Consider the following 21,086-nt stretch of genomic DNA (forward strand, 5'->3'; position numbering starts at 1 on the left):
GTATATTTTCATGTTCTTTTGTAATCCCTCTTTTTTAGGCCTTCTTAGATATTTTTGGATTATTCAGAGGGTTGACAGACTGACGGAAACACCACATGGCAACTGCCAATAGCATCCAGATGCAGCCCCGCAGACTGGTCTTTCGCTAAACATCACCTCTCATTTCTGCCTTGTCACCTACCGGTCAATTCTAAAACCATCTCTGGCTTTTTCCTTCAGCATCCATCTGCAGACCTGCTTCTTACCAAAAACATTTGCATTCATAAAGCCTAAAACAGCTGAAACAGACTTCAAACTAAAAAAACATTGTTTCAGTTTAAAAAAATCTTTAAAAAATTCAACAATTACCGCAAACATGCAAGAAAAGATGAGACAAACATTGTATGTAACTGTCAAGCTAGACACCCAACCAACTCTACCATTTACCTTCCTGCAAATCAAAAAGAGAAGTGTGGATTGGTACGAACATGCATGTATGTATTTACACTCACCAGGCCCTTTATTAGGTACACCTTGCTAGTACCGGGTTGGACCCCCTTTGCCTTCAGAACTGTCTTAATTCTTCAGGATATAGATTCAAGAAGGTGCTGGAAACATTATATCATCACCAGTTGCTACAGATTTGTCGGCTGCACATCCATGATGTGAATCTCCCTCTCCACCACATCCCAAAGGTGCTCCTCTGGTTTGAGATCAGGTGACTGGGGAGGTCATTTGAATACATTGACCTCATTGTCATATTCAAGAAACCAGTTTGAGATGTGAACTTGGCAAATTATCCTGCTGGAAATAGCGATTAGAGTATGGGTACACTATGGTCAAAAAGGGATGGACATGGTCAGTAACAATACTCAGGTAGGCTGTGGTGTTTAAGTGATGCTCAATTGGTACTACAGGGCCCAAAGTGTACCTTGAAACATTCCCCACATTCCACCACAACCAGCCTGAGCCACTGATACAAGGTAAGATGGATCCATGCTTTCATGTTGTTTACGTCAAATTCTGACCCTACCATCTGAATGTCACAGCAAAAATCCAGACCAGACAACATTTTTCCAATCTTCTATTGTCCAGACGGCTGTGCGGGAAAATCCCAAAAGAACAGCACTCTCTGAAATACTCAAACAAGCCCGTCTGGCAGCAACAACCATGCCATGTCCAAGATCACTTAAATGACCTTTCTTCCCCATTCTGATGCTTAGTATGAACTTCAGCAGATCGTCTTGACCATGTCTAGATACCTAAATGCATTAAGTTGCTGCCATATGATTGGCAGATTTTGGCTGACAGAGCGCATGTATGTATGAATGCAGCAACAGTTAAATCTAGATGGCATTAATGTTTCACTATTGGGGAAAAAAAGCTCAGATATACATGATTAATAACGGCTGTATATGGAGAGAACAGTTTTTGGATAATTGATGGATATTTAAAATGTCCTAGTTTGGCTTGCAAGAAATAGTCTTATTCTGATTTGACTCTATAGTTGTAATAAGAGCACATTATTTCAAATGAAATAAAAATCTCGGAGCAACGATGTCTGAATTATAATCCTTACACTTTAGAAAACACTAGTCGAATAAGAAATGGGAGATATGACCGATTTTGCCAACGATTGTTTTCGGCATCTCGGTACACCCATGTAGCAAGACATTCCATTAAAATTAGCCGTTTCCAGCCTACTAAGTATGAGGATATGAGAAGGTTACAAGTCCGCGCAAACCGATCGGTGGTATCTTAATAATGAACTTCAGACCAAATCTTCCTCAGCTCACATTGAGGAAGCATTAAGCAAAATTAGCAGTTGAACACCAGCCTCAAAAGGAACGTTCAAAACCGTTTTGTGGCCTCACGTGTATTCTTCGAACGGCACAACGGTTGCACAGATACTTATGACGCAATAGATTAACCAGGCGGGAAAGAAGTAAATAATCATTATTTTCCGATAGAACGAAGCAAAACTGGATGCTCGTAATTCATTATAAACGCGTATGGGACCAATTCCGTCTATGTATAAGCTAGGTCATGAAAATTAAAGAAACGACCAAAAAGCAGGTTGATGTTGGTGAGTTATTCCAAACATGTAAACGGTTTATTTCCCGGCAGTATACTAATCGATATGCACAATTCTTTGTTTTGTCTCGTAAGCGTGAATGTTGTTTGCTCACTGGTTCTTAAATTGGCAGTATACCTAGCCCACAATGTTCAGAAGTTGCTGCCAACGTCGGTGTCCATTCGGCCTAAAATAATAGAGTTATTGTTCTATTTTATGTCTTATTGAACCGTGTTATTCATTTCTTTTAGAGTATGGAGGTCCCTGTGATCCATACGTCAGTGGGAAGGTCCGGAATAGGTTTGTAATTGTTGGTTGTTTGATTACTAGATGAGTAATGTAATATAATTTTTCATAAGGCCTATTCATGTGTGAATTCCAAATGACACCCTATGACCTACCCTAGTTTACAACTCCAGGGGATTTGGTGTGATTTGGGACAAACGCGTCAATCATCAATCGCATAAATGAGCAAATGTCATTTCTGTCTTTCCAGGAGCTGCACAGACGTGATCTGTTGCCTTTTGTTCCTGACAGCCATAGCTGGCTACATGGTAGTGGGAGTTCTGGGTATGGAAGTCTTCTTCATAGAATTTTACTGTAATAATTATACATGTTTTGTTATATCCTATGTTTTTCTAAAATCAACATGACAATGAGGGGCAGACTATCCCCATATGATATGTCAAACCAAGACCTCGCCATCTACCCTCAGGATTCAGCCTTGGCCTCTATTGGTTAACTTATATATTGCTTGTTTGTTCCTGAACTGCTTTGAGGTTTTCTTATGAGGTTCAGTGTATTATTTCTATTATTATTATTAAGATGGGTGGTTCCTGTTAATGTGCACTTATTCCTCTGCCATGTATACACTTTTTTTATACAACAGTTTTTTTTTATTTTGTTGCATGTACATATTTTTTATATTGTCATTAGTACATCTGATTTGTGGGATGTTAAATGGCATTGGTTGTCCTGTACGGCATTTACCCTGAGTTAAATGAGTGAGTCTTACAGTATTTAAGAGAAAACAACCTTGGCCTACTTTGATGAAGCCTCTCTGAAAGTTCAGTGGATCAGAACTCCAAATGAACCTCCTGACATGGAACTATGATGGTGTTGATTGTCGTCTTTTTGTCTCTTCCATCCGTCAGCCTGGTTGTTTGGAGACCCTCGGCATATTTTCTTCCCCAGGAACTCCAACGGAAGGTTTTGTGGATCAGGGACAAATAGGTTAGTAGGCCCGTGTCTTGTTATGGTAAATGATGGTATTGCGTTCACTTTAACTGTTGGATTTTGTGTTCACTTAAATCTTGTTTCTTGGGTTCATCTAACTCTTTTGTCTTTCCGTATGTTCACATAACTCGTGTGTCTTGTATTCACTCCACTCAGAGAACTGCCCAGCATGATTTATGTGGACATATTGAAGTGTGCCACCACTACCAACGTGATGGCGGCAGCGCTCGAAGGCCAACAGTGTCCCACCACACAGGTATGAATCCAGCTGTGTGTAGTACAGTCATTTTATGGACAGTATGCACACCACTGTAAAAAAAAAAAAAAAAAAAAGGATTCTGGGGTGAAGTAAAATGACCCCGAAAAACAAGCAAAGTATACTTTAAAAAAAGAATACTCGTTGTTTCAATAATTTTTACTTTTATTTTACTGGAAGGTTAAGAAAAAAATCCTTGACTCAGCATATCTGCATAAGAATGAATAATTTATTCTGAGAATATAACATGGAAAGACCTGAGTTGTTCAGTTAACTACAACCACATTTCCAAAAAACAGTTGGGACGCTGCGTAAGATGCTAATAAAAACAGAATGCAATGATGTGCAATTATTTAATCCATATATTTAATTGAAAATAGTACAACATATTAAGTGTTGCACCAGATAAATGTTGTTTTTGGAAAGATATATTCCCATGTTGAATTTTAAGTCCAGCAACACATTTCAAGGTTAAAAATCTAAGTACAGCTGCTGGAATAAATTAATTAGACTTGGACTTCATTTGTGTGTTTTTACTAATTAAGTATATTTTCACTCAAACAAAAAGGTTCTATCTGCTTAATTACATTTTGTAGTTTTATTACCTCCTTCTTTGAAAGCAGATTCAAAAAGTATTCTTTTATTACCCTGGACATATTTTAAATGTTAAAATTATCGTTAAGTTATTTTACTCAAAAACATCCTCTATGTCTGCGTAAAGCCTTTGCGTGTAAATTGCTGCCTTAATTTTATTAAGCTGAATTAACGACCACATTTTGTACATTGCAGTTCCGTTCAGTATCTATATTAAGTCAAACGTGAGAAAGCTAGAAGTGGAGGCTCGGTCCAACACCAATGTCTCGCCCTCACCGTCTCCTTTCCCCCCGCTGCAGCTGTGTGTTCCCGACTGTCCTTCTCAGTTCTGGATGCTGCCCCCTGATGCCTACGAGCCCGGGGCTGAACCCAAAGACTTCTTCCAGCAGAAGTACTGTGACCCCAGCCTCAGCCTGGCCACCACCACATGGGTACACAGGCCACTTTCCACTGTCAAGCATCTGCGTGTGGAGCGTTGCGCTGGGTGTGGCTACCCTGACGCCAAGCATGTTGTCAAGCATGTCCTCATCAAATGTGTCTCTCTGCTATGATGATTTTGTGCGCGTTTTGCGGCCCGGAAAGGTTTATAAACTGATCTAATTTCCTACCGGGTATCATCGGGCGCTCTCCCATGATCAGTGTTGCTTCTGTGTCTTTTAGACTGTCGAAGAGATCCTTGATAAGGAACTGTGTCCAGCTTTCCTTGTTCCGAGTAAACCGGGTAATGCAGTTGTTTTTGGGTTAAGATTTTGTTTTTCGTGTCACTTGTGTTTATTTGCATGATACTGAAGAAAGAGGGGCTCCTGAACTCATCACTATGTTTCCGTTTGAGTGTCTACAGCTCTGGGGAGGTGTTTGCCCAGTCTGGATGCTCTCCGAAGGATCCCCTCTGATTTCATTCTGCCGGGGATGACCTCTGTCGAGGAGACGGTTAGCAGCATTAAAAGTGCCATGGGGTACGTCTGCACTGCTTCACCTATTGACGTGACTCCTGTTCTGTGTTTACTCCACATGTTTAGTTGAACGTACAGTACCAGTCAAAGGTTTGGACACCTACTGTCACACCTACATGGGTATTTCTTTATTGTTTTTACTATTTTCCACATAGATTCTTCAAAATAGTGTAAGGCATACGGTGGCTACTTTGAAGAATCTACAACATGAAATGTCTTTTCATCTGTTCAACACTTTTGGTTGCTACATGATTCCCTTTGTGTTGTTTCATAGTTTTGCTGGCTTCACTACTATTTTACAATGAGGAACATAGCAAATAAGATCCGCGCTCAAACCTTTGACAAGTACTGTATATAAACCGCAGTGTCTCCTATCAACAAACTAGCCCTGCCTATTCTTCCAGCTCTCTGACGTCAGGCTTCAACACCAAGGCAATAGGAGTGAGGATCTTTGAGGACCTTGCCTCTACGTGGCACTGGATCCTGCTGTAAGTGTTCTGAGTGGAACGTCCACCACAGGTGGCCCCGCCCTATCCCTACCGATCCACCAGACTGGACGGCACAGCATTGCCAGGAGAACTGCCAAGTGGCTCGAAGACCAGGCTTTTGTAGTCTTGTTGATTTGTTGCCAATTTCTTGCTAACCAACCAATACCAGTTGTCACCATCCAGCCGGCACTAGTCTACCGGTGTGGTTTGTTTTGCCTGGTCTCAGCTGTCCTTATTCCGATATGCACACTGTCCTTTCGCTTCATGTGAAGCAATGTATTGACCTTTGACCTTTGGTTGTCTGTGTAGGGGTCTGGTGGTGGCTATGTTGGTCAGCGTGGTGTTCCTGTTGCTGCTGAGGTACGTGCCCGTTGTCCTGGTCTGGCTTCTGGTCGCTGGGGTGCTGGTGGTTGGAGGATATGGTAAGTCTGGCGTGGAGCCCTGGTGGTTTGGTGACATGTTGTGCACATGCAAGCTATGGACCACAAATCTTTTCTTGCTGTTTTTACTTTTATTTTCACACCACTATTATGTTTGTATACATACTAGGCTAGCCTTATATTATTCTTGGTTTTATTCTATATTAATGACTACATTTGCATATGTACAAACTCCCCAGGAATATGGTACTGCCACTCGGAATACAACCGTTTCAAGACCTCCAAAATGAAGTTTGGCGATCTCAAATTCAATTCGGATATCTCAGCCTACCTTCAAGTGAAAGAGACCTGGCTTGTCTTCTGTGAGTTTGATCATAATGTGTAGTATATGTTGTGTACATTTTGCTTAAATTGTTATGGTGCTCGGCTGGAGTGTGTTCTTACACTTTATTTGACCGTTTTTTGTTAAGGTTAGAAGACCTCTTAATGAATACAAATATCGAATGAATCCTTTCCTCAGTGATCCTCCTGTGCGTGGTGGAGTTCATGTTGGTCCTGGTGATTAGTGGTCTCAGGAAGAGACTGTCTCTTGCTGTTGCTCTCATGGAAGAGTCCAGCAGGTAGGGCTGTCGCCGATGTTCTTTCTCTCTTTATACGGTGTGTTATCCTGTATGAAATGTGGTGTGGTGTCTGTCTTCAGGGCAGTGGGGAAACTGACATCCACCCTGGTCTACCCCATGTGGACCTTCGTCCTGGTGGTGGTGTGTGTCGCCTACTGCGTCATGACCTCCCTGTATCCTTTGGCCCATTATAAATATTTCCACTGCTTTCCTATAGTCATATAATCTGCCTTCCTATAGTCATATAATCTATACTGTTATTTCCACTGCTTCCCTATAGTCATATAATCTATACTGTTATTTCAAGTGCTTTTCTATAGTCATATAATCTATACTGTTATTTTCACTGCTTTCCTATAGTCATATAATCTGCCTTCCTATAGTCATATAATCTGTACTGTTATTTCCACTGCTTCCCTATAGTCATATAATCTATACTGTTGTTTCCACTGCTTTCCTATAGTCATTTAATCTATACTGTTATTTCCACTGCTTTCCTATAGTCATTTCATCTATACTGTTATTTCCACTGCTTGTCTTGTGTGTGTTTAATTGTTATGGGTCCTTGATTCTGGGTTCCTCCCAGACACCTGGTCACATCCGGAGCCCCTCTTTACAGAGTGGTGTCTCTCAGCACATCTGTTGCTGAGTGTGGGGGTATTGACGGCTCGGAGGCCTGCCAGCCACAGGTGCATAGCTGGGCTCCTGTCAGTTTCCCGTTGGCAGGTTATTTAGAAGACCTAAAGTGTCATTTCCTCTCCCCGCGCAGACGTTCGACGCATCCGCCTACCCAGGCTGCCCGTCGGTTCGCTGCATCTTTTTCAAATACAGTGACACTGGCGTGTTCCAGCAGAACCTGGCCTACCTGCATGTCTACAATGTGTTAGCCTTCCTGTGGTGTGTGAACTTTGTCATCGCCCTGGGCCAGTGCACCCTGGCCGGGGCCTTCGCCTCCTACTACTGGGCCTTCAGCAAGCCCGCTGAGATCCCGCCCTTTGCCTTGACCCGCTCCTTCATTTGCTCTCTAAGGTAGGAGGTGAGGGACAACAGGGGCATATCGGGTTTGGCGTAAAAAAGAAAATCTCCAATTCGATTGTGGTGTGCTGTAGTAAGTCAAACGGGAGAAAGCTAGAAGTATAATGCATAGCGATGGGACATTTCGACAAAGAAAATAATATTTTCTTAACATGTCACTGAAATAAGAAATGTATTTTAGCTCTGTGGGATTGGATAAAGTATTGCGGTATATGAGTAGTTATTATATCTATTATTCCAAGGTACCATGTAGGTTCCCTGGCATTTGGAGCGGTTGCCCTCTCCTGCTTCCAGCTGTTAAGGCTGCTACTTGAATACCTGGACCATAAGACCCAGGGTAAGGCCACACCCCTGGGATAAGGCCACACCCCTGGGATAAGGCCACACCCCTGGGATAAGGCCACACCCCCGGGATAAGGCCACACCCCCGGGATAAGGCCACACAGCCCATTGATCCAGCTATCTTTGTGGGGATGCCCCAAAAATTATTTGACTTAAAAAGCTTTTTCCCTGACACTAATGCCAAACTCCTAATTTAACCACAATATCTAGCCTCTAAGGTAGAAATAGCCACAGTTGTGTTTTCATAGGTGTCAGCGAAGGTTGAATAATGTACTCCTTTACACACATACAGTGGAAATAAAAAGTCTACACACCTCTGTAAAATGCCAGGTTTTTGTGATGTAAAAGAATAATACAAAGATAAATCATGTCAGAACTTTTTCCACTTTTAATGTGACCTATAATGTGAACAATTAAATTGAAAACCAAACTGAAGTCTTTGAGAGGGAAAAATGAAAAATAAAAACCTGGTTGCAAAAGTGTGCACACCCTCTTATAACTGGGGATGTGGCTGTGTTCAGATTTAACCATTCACGTTCAAACATATGTTAAATAGAAGTCATTACATACCTGCCAACATTTAAAGTGACACCTGCCCAGGTCTGAATCCAATTGAACATCTGTGGGGTGATCTGAAGAGGGCTGTGCACAGGAGATGTCCTCGCAATCTGATAGATTTGGAGTGCTTTTGCAAAGAAGTGAGGGCAAATATTGTCACGTCAAGATGTGCCATGCTAATAGACTCCTACCCAAAAAGACTTAGTGCTGTAATGAAATCAAAATGTGTTTGTATTAGTTTAAGGGTGTGCACATTTATGCAACCAGGTTATTCTGAGTAAAAAATAAATAAAGATTTAATAAGGATTAAATAAGGATTGAGATCCCCCTCAAAGATTTCAGTTTGTTTTTCAATTGAATTGTTCACATTATAGGTCACATTAAAGGTGGAAAAGGTTCTGACATGATTTATCTTTGTCTCATTCTTTTTCATCACGAGAACCTGGCATTTTAACAGGGGTGTGTAGACCTTTTATATCCACTGTACAGTCAGAACACCCACAGAATTCATGCTTAACACATCCAGATAGATATGTTGATGTGACAGTCTGACTCCCCAGTCAGTGATGAATGCAAATCCTCTGGTCCTCTGTCTTCAGGTTCTCAGGGTTACGTTGGTCGCTTTCTGGCGACCTGTCTGAGATGCTGCTTCTGGTGTCTGGACTACTTCCTGAAGTACCTCAACAGGAACGCTTATGTCATGGTCAGTCACATGATGGTCCGGCAGTTCTTGTGTTAGCTGTACAGTACGTGGATTGTCTCTCTAGATTGACATGCAAGTGGTCCAAATTACACATCGGTTTATGTTGCCTTGGCCAGCAAGTTGTCTGTGAATCTGTGAATGCAGTTCATACATGTATCATTTAATTATTAACAGATCGCCATCTATGGGGAAAACTTTGGTGTGTCGGCCAAAAATGCTTACAGCCTGTTAATGAGGAACATTGAGCGGTAAGATCGGGTTAATTCGATTGGTTGATGTTCTGTGTTTTTTTTTTAATGTGTTTTCCAAATACAGTCAGTTCAGTTCTATTTTGTACTGCTCTGTCAAAAGAATATTTTAACACGTCATTCTATCATTGTCCACAGGGTGGTGCTACTGGATAGAATGACAGAGGTGTTTTTCTTCTTTGCTAAACTACTGATAGTTGGAGCAGTTGGTAAGATGTTTTTATTTGTGTAATAATAAGTATTTTAGTGTTAAGGTATGAATACTAGGCACTGTGATTGCCTATTATAAACTGGGTGGTTTGAACCCTAAATGCTGAATGTGGTGTATAAGACTGTATATGGATATGTTTTAATTATTTTGGTGATGGGTTTATAACAACAATTAGGCACACTTTTTAGGGTTATATATGGCCAATACAGTGGCTCAGAGCTGTTTCCAGGTATGGTATGTGGCCAATATAGAACGACTCAGGGCTGTATCCAGGTATGGTGTTTGGCCAATATATAACAACTCAGGGCTGTATGCAGGTATAGTATATGGCCAATATGTAACGACTCAGGGCTGTATCCAAGAATGGTATATGGCCAATATACAATGGTTTAGGGCTTTATCCAGGTACCCAGCATTGATTTATGCGTGAGAAAAGCACTTATGATTAGCCCAATGCTTAACTAGATTCTGATATTCTCATAGTCGTTGCGTATTACGTCCGTTAACTATGGCCGTTGTAGTTTCCTGTGGTTGTGTCCCTTCCCTTCTCTAAAAAAACGTGTGACAATTTAATCGTCCAATAACTGACCTGAGCCTCATCTGTTTCACCAATCAGGTGTGCTCGCTTTCTTCTTCTTCACCGGACAAATCCCCCTGACGAGTGACACTTTGCAGGCGAAGACGCTGAACTATCACTGGATGCCCGTCCTGGTACGTTCACCAGGATTTGCTGTGGCCAAATGCTCCACACACCTTTCGTTTGCGTTGTCTTCCTGTTTGGCGTGCGTTGAGGGAAGACGAGACGTGCTGACACACCTGGAGACCAGATGAATATGTCTGTAACCTGTGTTGCGGACATGATCTAAGCGTGCGTGTGCGTTCATCTTTGTGTGCGTGGTTCCAGACGGTGACGGTGGGGGCCTACTTCATCTCTCAGGCCTTCTTCAGTGTCTACAGCATGTGTGCTGACACCCTGTTCATCTGTTTCTGTGAGTGCCACCAGTGAACCCTCCTCCAACTGCAACACAGCAGCCATTCGACACCTTCGTCCTCCTGGGACGTCCAGGCACAACCTGAGGATATAGTTATTTTAGTGAAGTCAACCTTCTGGGACATACAGGCACAACCTGATGATTTAGTTATTTTAGTGAAGTCAACCTTCTGGGACATACAGGCACAACCTGATGATTTAGTTATTTTAGTGAAGTCAACCTTCTGGGACATACAGGCACAACCTGCTGATTTAGTTATTTTAGTGAAGTCAACCTTCTGGGACATACAGGCACAACCTGATGATTTAGTTATTTTAGTGAAGTCAACCTTCTGGGACATACAGGCACAACCTGATGATTTAGTTATTTTAGTGAAGTCAACCTTCTGGGACATACAGGCACAACCTGATGATTTAGTTATTTTAGTGAAGTCAACCTTCTGGGACATACAGGCACAACCTGATGATTTAGTTATTTTAGTGAAGTCAACCTTCTGGGACATACAGGCACAACCTGAGGATTTCGTTATTTTAGTGAAGTCAACCTTCTGGGACATACAGGCACAACCTCAGCATAGCTTGAGTAAAGTAAAGCAGAAGATTTAGGATTTCATTCATGTTTATTGACATTGCATGTTTTGACGCCGGCTTCCAGCCCAATGACAAAAAGTAGAGTAAGTCATAGGAGTAGATTGGAATGGAGTAAATTAGAGTACACTACAGTAGATTAAGGTATAGTGGAATATCATCGCAGGGTGGAATAGAGTAAGGTAGAGTGCACTAGAGTAGATTAAGGTATAGTGGAATATCATCGCAGGGTGGAATAGAGTAAGGTAGAGTGCACTAGAGTAGATTAAGGTATAGTGGAATATCATCGCAGAGTGGAATAGAGTAAGGTAGAGTGCACTAGAGTAGATTAAGGTATAGCGGAATATCATCGCAGAGTGGAATAGAGTAAGGTAGAGTGCACTAGTGTAGATTAAGGTATAGTGGAATATCATCGCAGAGTGGAATAGAGTAAGGTAGAGTGCACTAGTGTAGATTAAGGTATAGTGGAATATCATCGCAGAGTGGAATAGAGTAAGGTAGAGTGCACTAGTGTAGATTAAGGTATAGTGGAATATCATCGCAGAGTGGAATAGAGTAAGGTAGAGTGCACTAGTGTAGATTAAGGTATAGTGGAATATCATCGCAGAGTGGAATAGAGTAAGGTAGAGTGCACTAGTGTAGATTAAGGTATAGTGGAATATCATCGCAGAGTGGAATAGAGTAAGGTAGAGTGCACTAGTGTAGATTTAGAGCACAGCAGGGTATGATACATTTAGGTAGATTGGAGTAGAAGCTGCTTCAGTGTTTCTCTCTTCCACAGTGGAAGATCTTGAGAGGAATGATGGAACAGTTCAGAAGCCTTATTACATGTCGAGGAACCTGATGAAGATTCTTAGCAAACCCCAGACGTTTGTTACAGCACTGCCGAAGGAGTAGGACCCTACAACCCCTGACCTTAACCCCTGACCTCTCCTCCAAGGATCTAATCCCTTTATTCTAACAAATAAATTAGCATTCTAAATAAACTGTCATTGGTTCATATGTAGAACGTCGGAAATTCATCTGTTTTCTGCGAGAAGAGAAAACATTCAGTAGGAGAAAACAGTTCTTATTATATTCTGTTACTACACAATCGTACACATCCTTTCGGTAATAATGTTTCTAAATCGTAAGGATTGAAACCGATGTAATGGGGTCACAGCACATTCAGTGTGAAGTCAAGCCCCCGGTCTGGCACGTGCTACAACTTTGTAGGCTTTGGCTCTAAGCACCACACTGGCCACTCCCGTCAGGTCTGGCAGATTAGCCTGGCCTTCAGGAAGCACGAACTGGAAATCGCGCAGCAAGTAGGCGGTGAACAGAAACAGCTCCATTTTGGCCACAGCCTCCCCGAGGCACAGCCGTGCACCCCCACCGAAAGCCATGAGAGCACGTGCCGAGGCCCCACCGCCCTCCAGGAAGCGCTCTGGAAGAGAGAGGGCACACTGTCACCTGAGTCTGGAGTCTGGGGGTGCTGAGCAAAGTCAAAGGAATGCTTGACTGCGTTCCAAATGGTGCCCTATTCACTGCACAGTGCACTCCTTTTGACTGGAGGCCTGGGGGCAGTCAGTGATGAATGGTGCGCTATGTAAGGAAGAGGGTCCCATTTGCTACTTCACAGCACCGGGTTTATAGCTCAGTACCTGGTTTAAAGGCATAAGGATCCCTCCACACAGCAGGGTCGTGGTGTGCCCCAAACAGATTAGGGATGATGACCGTGTTCTTAGGAATAAAATAGCCTGCAATACTGAACACAGTGTGGAAGATGACATATTACATGAAACACACAAGTTACGTTGGCAGTCAAAGCAATTACTGCACATTATTGTGCTAATCACAGAGCTGGACAGAAGCTGTGTAACAGTCTGCAATATCGGGCAATAACTAAACCGGAAGCTTCCGTTTGTTCTGTGGTACCTAGATCTATTTTCCAAAGGTGCCTTTGTGGCAGTGCTCAATACAGTAATGTTAGCTGGATTACTCCAGTCTGCCTGCTATTCACCTGCTGTCCCGGATGGCCCTGTGAGGCGCGGCTAACATGTTAGCTGGATTACTCCAGTCTGCCTGCTATTCACCTGCTGTCCCGGATGGCCCTGTGAGGTACGGCCAGCGGAGCCACCGGTCTGAGTCTCAGGACCTCACTGATCACAGCACACAGCGCTGGCAGCTTGTGCCTGTCACTGTACTGAGGGTATCGGCCCTCCAGCGTCGTGCACAGCTCATCGTGTACCCTGCTCTGCACCTGGGGAGACAGGAAGTGACCTCGGACAGGTTCTACAGGATACAGCGTATTTTGGTAGCCTTCTGTTTAGTTGCGAGTCCGTAAAATACTCTGTACAGGAGGTGGGAAATGGATTAGGACAGCTTTGTCTCAAATAGGATCCTTTTTGTTTTATCGGGGTGGGGAAGCGCATACAGGAAGTGTGGTGCTGATTGGAGCAGAGTGCCAGTGTGTCCGGTACCTCGGGCCTGTGCAGAAGGAAGGCCACGGTCCAGCTGAGCCAGGCTGCAGTGGTCTCTGTCCCCCCAATGAGAAGGTCCACAGTGGCCATGTGAACGTGGGTGTCTGTCAGGACCTGTATATGAACCACGACCGTGGGCGGGACACATCACACCCCTTTTCACTGTGCTGTACTGAGCATCGCACCCGGGACACTGGTACTGATTGTATGTGATGCAGGATTTCAGAGTGAAACATATTCCTTAAGAGTTCCTGTTATAAACTATAATAAGCCAATACCTACCACTCCTCTCTGGGGCTTTCCTAGTCCCTGGAGAAGAGATCCTGTGATGGCGATGGCGCCATCAGATGCTTTGCCCGGGGCCTGCATCTGTGGCAGCAGTGCAGTATATTTTCCATGTCATGAAGTTACACATGGACTATGCTTATTAAGTTATTGTGAAGTTAGGTGGTTTATACAAACCTTGTACTCATTGAGGTGTGTTCTGATGATGTCGTCTCTCCTTGCCACCTCTTTCAGGAGACGAGTGAACGGAGGATTGGGAAATTTCTTGGATGAATGAGAACATGTAAATACATTTTACTGGAGATGGATAGCTTGGTTGGTAGTTAAAGTTGCTAGTTGCTAAATTCCCAGAGACAGCAAGGTTAACAATCTGTAATCCTGTCCTTGAGCAAAGCAGTTCATCCTAATATCTCCCTGGGCACTCAGTTAGGCAGCCTCCTGCACCTGGGAGATGGGGCTTGAAAGGGAGGTTTGGTTGGACCTTGTGAGGAATTGACGACAAAACATTTGTGACCTGTATACCTTCAGATGTCCTTAGATTAACAAATAATGAATTAGTTCATTCGAAATGTCCTCAGAGTGGGTTAGCGGTAAATTTGACTGGTAGGACTAATTCTCTGTCATTTCCTTTCACGTCAGTCATTCTAGTAGCTCATGGATAGAGTTTCCCTATTAAGTAATACGCGAATGGCAGATTTCCCTGACACAGTCTGAGTGTAGCCCTTGACTTGTTAGAGCTTGCTCTAGGGAGAATCATGATGACAAGGGCTTTTCAGTCCAGGACCAGGCTGTGTAGAGTATAAACATGACTGACCCTGAGGAGGGGGAAGGAGTCCAGAGCAGAGATCCATGGGGAGCCCCACAGGGACACGATCGCATTGAGGCAGCCGTGCAGACGCTGCAGCTCAGCTGAACTCTTCTCGTACTGGAAAACACACAATACACTTTCTTCCAAATGGCAGCCTTCTACTATTGTATAGTGTAGTGGTTCCCAGCCAGGGCTACTTGTTCATTTTTATATTTAATTGAGTTTGAAAGTATAGAGCCAAAAGAAAAACAAATAATTAATTATGTCTCAATACTTTCAGAGAGCATCGTCCATAATGTCCATGGTGTGCTATTTAGGACACACTTTAGTTTCTATGGGACAAACAGACCTTACGACTAGGCAAATCAGGTTTTACATTGAGCGTTTGATTGAGCCTGCCTAAGCTGCACGTTTATTTAGGGTGGAGTTTGCATTTTTGGCACTGGTCCATTGGTTCCATTCCGTTGGGCGAAGCTGAATACCTTTAAGAGAATGGAAACTATTTGAACCTAGATGTGAAACTCACCTGTTTCCCAAAGGCCAATGTGGTGATGACGTTGCTGGCTGCTACCGTGAAATCCTCAGAGAGGTCCACAGCTCTTCCATTATAATCCAACAGCACCTGATCACAGGTTGGATATACTGATATATATGGAAACCCCTCAGCACCGAAAATAAATGTTTCACTACACATGGCATCTATGCATTAGTTTTGTGTATGTATAAAAAAGTGTAAAAAAGTTAATGCCTTTAAAAATATATATATATATATGACACACATTGTTTATTTACCTCTCATATCTATTATATCTATACATATTGCCAATATAATGGGCTGGGTGGAAGTATTTCAGGTGTGTCCTTAAAGTGTATCCAAAGTGCTCACTTCACTTGAAGCTATTTTAAAAACCAGCCAAGCTAGTTTTAAAGAAAAGGCAGTTGTTGATGTTAAGGGTATTAACTTCATCCTATTTTTAACCCTGACTCACTCTGTTCAGTGCACTTGGAATAAGTGTATTATTGCCAATAAAACTTTAGAATGTTTCTCCCATTTACTTCATGGCTGTTATCCTTCTCAGTCCTTCTCAAGTCCATATAGCCAAGTTCATTGTCAGTAAATGGGTTGGCTTGTGTCGTCATCAAATAGTCTAGCCTATATTACCACCATACAAATATACCCTTTATATCCAGTCTACATTACCACCATACAAATATACCCTTTATATCCAGTCTACATTACCACCATACAAATATACCCTTTATATCTAGCCTATATTACCACCATACAAATATACCCTTTATATCTAGTCTATATTACCACCATACAAATATACCCTTTATATCCAGTCTACATTACCACCATACAAATATACCCTTTATATCTATTCTACGTTACCACCATACAAATATACCCTTTATATCTATTCTACATTACCACCATACAAATATACTCTTTATATCTAGTCTATATTACCACCATACAAATATACCCTTTATATCCAGTCTACATTACCACCATACAAATATACCCTTTATATCTAGTCTACATTACCACCATACAAATATACCCTTTAAATCCAGTCTACATTACCACCATACAAATATACTCTTTATATCTAGTCTATATTACGACCATACAAATATACCCTTTATATCTAGTCTATATTACCACCATACAAATATACCCTTTATATCTAGTCTACATTACCACCATACAAATATACCCTTTATATCTAGTCTACATTACCACCATACAAATATACCCTTTATATCTTGTCTACATTACCACCCTACATTACGGAACAAAGCCCTGGTTGGACTCTTCAGGCCACATTATCCCTACTGTACGAGCATCATAAAATGGGAGATAATGTGGGCAAGTTGTATTTGGATGTTTTCCATTGCATACGATGACACCACAGGAAGGGAATAGGACATCTTTCTGCTTAGGTGATGTCTTTCTGTTGTACCAAAAGCTGGTTTTGTCCATGTGAACTGCAACTTTTGGGTATACAGGAAGTCTTACACGATACAGATTTTATTTGATAGTCCGATTTTTTAGAGTTTTACAGTTATCACTTTCAGAACTTACAAATGATGCACGTGCTTAAACAAGGAGACTGAACCCATGCACTGGTGTTGAAATCAACTCGTTAACCCAACTAGAACCCCCGGGACATACAGAACCCCCAAAGATGCACCGTTTTTGTAGCCTATTCACATGGAAAACTTTTAGATTTTTTCAAAAACTCCTCTGGGTTTTTCATGGACAGACGATGCATGTCCCTAAAATACGAGTCTGGATCTATACACTAGCGTTTTAATTAACAACAAGACGAAAACTTTTTTATTTTTTTTATTTTTCGAAAACTCATCTCGGTGTTAGGCTTTGTGGATCTTTTGTTTATCAGTTCCTCTGGTTGCCTTTTCACTGTCCATTAAGTGTGTGTACGATTTTATTCTTTTAGTTGTACAGTTATTGTTATAGACTCTCCAGCTCAATACACTTGTATTTTGTGTGCAATTAATATGCCAACGAAGAGAAAAGAAAACACATTAAAAAAAGTTGAAGATGAATTTGACTTCAAATTTTCTATAGATACCATGATAATATCGTTACTGTGAATACGATAATCGTGTAGTGAAAATCGTGACAGCCCTAGTCTGAACACATTTCCAAGAATGAATGTGGTCTGCTAGACAGGCTCTTTAGCACTACAGACTGTATACTTGCTCAACCAATAGCTGAGCAGGATTGCATGGATAAGATGTACCTTGTAATGTCATACATTGGCTACTCTGCAGTAGTCATGGGCGTTCCCAGACTTCTTGGTGATCCAGCTCTTCTGGCTCTGTTCAGCGGAAACACTGGGCTCCCTAACTTTGTTTAAAATGACTAAAAATAACCCCAAAGCAATGAAAAAATGAATTATATCACATGTAAAGGCTAACAAATCACCTACAATTAATGTCAGAGAAATAATCGTTCAAATAGGTTAAATCTTACACATTGCCTGCTTTTTTGTTTTTACTGAATACCCTACTGGAAAGATGCATGTGGAATACAAAGTCATGTTCTCCCCACTGTTGATGGAACCAAATGAACAGCTCCTTTCACGGATGTGATTCGGTTTTATATAACTTGAAATAATATGAAATATGAATACATGAAAATGAATGTCCTGTCACAGCGGAACCCCAATCAATTATGGTAAATGCCATACACATTTTACGTGATAAATGTCAGTCACAGGTTTTTAAGTTTACATTTTGTAACAAGCCAACGAGCCTTGTTTGAAGGAAATGTAAGAATAATCTTTGCGTAAGAGGACAGTAGCAGTCGGTTCCATCCTTACAGCATGGCCGACTTCACTGACTTCAACTACACTACGCTCTGTACATAGGATGGGATAGTACTAGATACGCCAAAGTAACTGTAGCATCTGAATTGGGTAAACCAGGGTTTAATTTGTATGGCCACAGCAGTTGCAAAATTAGCTCAGACTTGAATGCCTTGTGTCTTTGGTGAGGGAATGGCACCCTGGTGAACCCCTCCTTACAGGTGAGCAGAGATTATTGGACACACCAGTTTTCCCTAATGACTGTCTTGTCTCTACCCTATTTAAGCCACCCCAGGCTGGAGAGTCCCGTTAATGCTTTTCTGTTTTAAGTATTGTTTTGTCCTCGCTTTTGGAAAATCGTTTACGGTGTTTGTTTAATCTGTGAGCCAACGTTCTTGTTTTGTAATTACTATACTGCTGATGACCGCTTACAGTTTGGATTAAAAGCAGTTCTTAACTTGTTTTATGTTTGTGCTGTTGACTTGTTATGGTTTGTGCTGTTACATTTTTTCAAAGCATTTACAATGTATGCAGGTCAGACTGTTGAAGGATCAGGTCAGACTGTCAATGTGTGAAGGATAATAAATGTATATTCCTCTTAATGCCTCCTACGTCCTCTCTACCTGTCTCAGATGGAGTGCCTGTTTCTGGATGACTCCTTCAAGTGACTCCTGGCAGGAGCGCTGGAGTGCATTGTGGGCCAGGCGGCGATTGGCCCTCCACTCCTCGCTGTAATCTCCCAGAGAGATGGAGCGTCCTCCTCCACACACCACATCTCCTAAAACAAGAGGTGTGCAGCGAGGAAGGAAATATGGACAGGACAGGCAGATGGAGGGGACAGGAGGAAGAGAAGGAGGGGAAAGTAGGCGGACAGGTGAGGAGAAATGGGAAGTTGGGGTGTGATTGAGGGGAGGAGAAAGAGAGCAGCGAGGGTTAAATGATGTTGGCTCAAGGTGACAAAACGGAATGATGGTTTCTGGGAAGTCTTCGGTGGATCTGAAAAAGTGTACTTAACCAGTGTAGGAATGTGGTCTCCCTGCAAAGTCCGACCATTTCTTAACCAAGGCTTCTCTGATGATGTCACCACTGTTTAACACCACCATGGCTACAAAAAAGGCGGTGAACAGGGTGAAGCCGGACATAGTTCTACAATTGTATGAATACACTTATTGTTTCAATTGAAATAGCAAATTGAACAGTCTTATACTGTGTTCAGTCCCAGTGCCCTCTGTAAATGTTGGGACAGGAAAGTCAACGCAGCAGTTCAAAATGTCAGTAAAGGCTTGGCAAAGCATCTCAAAGGATGATAACAAGAGTTTGGTGAGGTCAATGGGTTGCACACTCACTGCTGGTTAATCATGCCAGTGATTTGTACCAAAAATAGACATTGTGACTTTACTGCCCCGATAGTTGTGATATGAAAAGTTTATTAATTACTGGTGTTGCCACACTTCAGACGGTATATGTTGCCATAGCGACTTGCCAGGAAGGTCAGGTGACTTGGCAGGTGCTCATGAGCCAGCTCCAACAGGTTTCCCAGCAGAGGGAGAGAGAGGGGGCCAGGAAGGGTGGGAGAAGGAGAACATGGAGAGAACTGATGGACGAAGTGGAGAAGTCTTGACCAAACAGCTTGGGTGGAGCAATTTGGAGATGACAAGGAAAGACAAAACACATTCTCAGGTAGACAATAACTTTGGTTGATATAATAAAGGTTGATGTCAGGCATTCATAGCATAAACTGTTAGCAAGGTTTCAGGTAAACAGCTACTGAAGACTATTGCTGGCAAACAGACTGTATTGTATTGTTTCCTTTATGCCATAGTCAATATACTGTGTTACATATACAACACAGTACGAAAAGGAAGGGGAAAAACCAGGACTACCTTTTGAATGATATCTTTTGGGATCTTCCTTTGTAAGTTGGTTTCTTTTTCCTGGGAAGCAGAACAGCAGTATCCATAACGATGTAAGCATGAACACAGCACCCACAGTCACTGTGAATATAAACACCATTATAAGGCGAGCTTTGAGTTTCACTGTCCCCCCCCAAAAATCCCATAGCGCTCTGGTCTCCCCTTTTATACATGACTCGTCGTATGTTTGGCCCTGTCAAGGTTGGGAAAATATTGTCTTGACCCTCATTTAATATGTTTATGTGCCATGTGAAACAACAGTCCGAGAAGTGGTGCCATGGCCAACATCCTCTGATAACACTCAAAGCAGGTTTCACCCAGGCATTTCATTTTAATTATGTTAACTTTGCTGGATACACAAAGCTAGGATCAGATTGGGGAACATACACAAACTCAAGTAGAAATATCCAAGGGCACAATGTATCTTTTGTACGTATTCATTGACATTTTTAAAAGCAGTTAATTCAAAACAGACAAATAAATGTTTTCAGCTGAGCTAAGGTGTTTTGTTTTAAGATCCTCCTCCACAATAATGTCTTCCCTCCTGTCTTATAACTTGTGTCATAACTCTCAATCCTCTCCGCTCTCTTTTTCATCTCCACTACCCCCTCAGTGCTCTGATGTGCCTGTGTTTCGGCTGCAGTTCCCATGGTCAGTATGGACCCCAAGTCTCTTTCTCCTGGTTGTCAGGTTCACCGTGATCACAGATAGTAGCACCACCCACCCAAGCCGTCTGTCCCATAAAACATCTGCAGGCTGAAGGAGGTCTTCTCCCTTTAGCACATCTCGGACTTGGGGATCACCTGTAGAGAGGGATTGTTTTTAATTGTCTGCACTCTGCCCATTTTGTCTTTTGTGAATGACTGTGGGGAAGTTATGGAGTTCCAAGAGTCCGTAAAGATCATCGTTCTGTCATATTGTCAAAAACCGTTCACACCACAGGTCCACTGTCTCTCTTAACTGAACCAATCCCAGTTGCTTCTTGCCTGTACTCCGGCAGATGGTGTCCACGCTCTCCTGG

At 42.2% G+C, this 21,086-nt stretch overlaps 2 protein-coding genes across 5 annotated transcripts; one reads left to right on the forward strand and one right to left on the reverse strand.

Annotated features, from left to right (window-relative positions):
• The first annotated feature begins 1,916 nt into the window (after positions 1-1,916).
• Positions 1,917-12,027, forward strand: LOC105018861 (choline transporter-like protein 4). Of its 4 annotated transcripts, XM_020040698.3 has the most exons (21): positions 1,917-2,065; positions 2,305-2,353; positions 2,550-2,623; positions 3,208-3,286; positions 3,446-3,545; positions 4,439-4,570; positions 4,800-4,860; positions 4,981-5,095; positions 5,497-5,580; positions 5,890-6,002; positions 6,200-6,322; positions 6,481-6,580; positions 6,661-6,753; positions 7,167-7,269; positions 7,350-7,609; positions 7,858-7,952; positions 9,115-9,218; positions 9,393-9,466; positions 9,605-9,675; positions 10,294-10,388; positions 10,582-12,027. In XM_020040698.3, the coding sequence occupies exons 1-21, from the start codon at positions 2,026-2,028 to the stop codon at positions 10,681-10,683; spliced, it is 2,067 nt and encodes a 688-aa protein (XP_019896257.1). In that variant the 5' UTR covers positions 1,917-2,025; the 3' UTR covers positions 10,684-12,027. The 4 variants fall into 4 exon arrangements, with proteins under 4 accessions (XP_019896257.1, XP_019896256.1, XP_019896258.1 ...); XM_020040697.2 differs by having other exon boundaries at positions 10,294-10,671; XM_020040699.2 differs by lacking the exon at positions 5,497-5,580 and having other exon boundaries at positions 10,294-10,671.
• LOC105018837 (steroid 21-hydroxylase) lies at positions 12,028-20,195 on the reverse strand. The gene is made up of 12 exons (XM_034289170.1): positions 20,036-20,195; positions 19,590-19,781; positions 19,168-19,257; positions 18,776-18,930; positions 15,338-15,433; positions 14,818-14,928; positions 14,181-14,267; positions 14,001-14,087; positions 13,719-13,832; positions 13,332-13,498; positions 12,900-13,003; positions 12,028-12,682 (listed from the first exon to the last, which is right to left on the reverse strand). The coding sequence occupies exons 1-12, from the start codon at positions 20,163-20,165 to the stop codon at positions 12,435-12,437; spliced, it is 1,581 nt and encodes a 526-aa protein (XP_034145061.1). The 5' UTR covers positions 20,166-20,195; the 3' UTR covers positions 12,028-12,434.
• Between the last annotated feature and the right edge of the window lie 891 nt (positions 20,196-21,086).

Source organism: Esox lucius, chromosome 20 (genome assembly GCF_011004845.1).
Source record: "Esox lucius isolate fEsoLuc1 chromosome 20, fEsoLuc1.pri, whole genome shotgun sequence".
NCBI classification, from domain to species: Eukaryota; Metazoa; Chordata; class Actinopteri; order Esociformes; family Esocidae; genus Esox; species Esox lucius.

What these genes read in the sequence shown, in the direction of transcription:
- LOC105018861 (XM_020040697.2), top strand. Translation starts at nt 2,026, where the DNA reads ATGAAAATTAAAGAAACGACCAAAAAGCAGGTTGATGTTG. An exon ending in GCCTGGCCACCACCACATGG is followed by an intron (nt 4,571 to 4,799) that starts GTACACAGGCCA and finishes TGTGTCTTTTAG; the next exon opens with ACTGTCGAAGAGATCCTTGA. An exon ending in CTCATGGAAGAGTCCAGCAG is followed by an intron (nt 6,581 to 6,660) that starts GTAGGGCTGTCG and finishes GTCTGTCTTCAG; the next exon opens with GGCAGTGGGGAAACTGACAT.
- LOC105018837 (XM_034289170.1), bottom strand. Translation starts at nt 20,165, where the DNA reads ATGGTGTTTATATTCACAGTGACTGTGGGTGCTGTGTTCATGCTTACA. An exon ending in TCTGAAGTGTGGCAACACCA is followed by an intron (nt 19,258 to 19,589) that starts GTAATTAATAAA and finishes CCTTTTTTGTAG; the next exon opens with CCATGGTGGTGTTAAACAGT. An exon ending in AGGGCCATCCGGGACAGCAG is followed by an intron (nt 13,004 to 13,331) that starts GTGAATAGCAGG and finishes CACTGTGTTCAG; the next exon opens with TATTGCAGGCTATTTTATTC.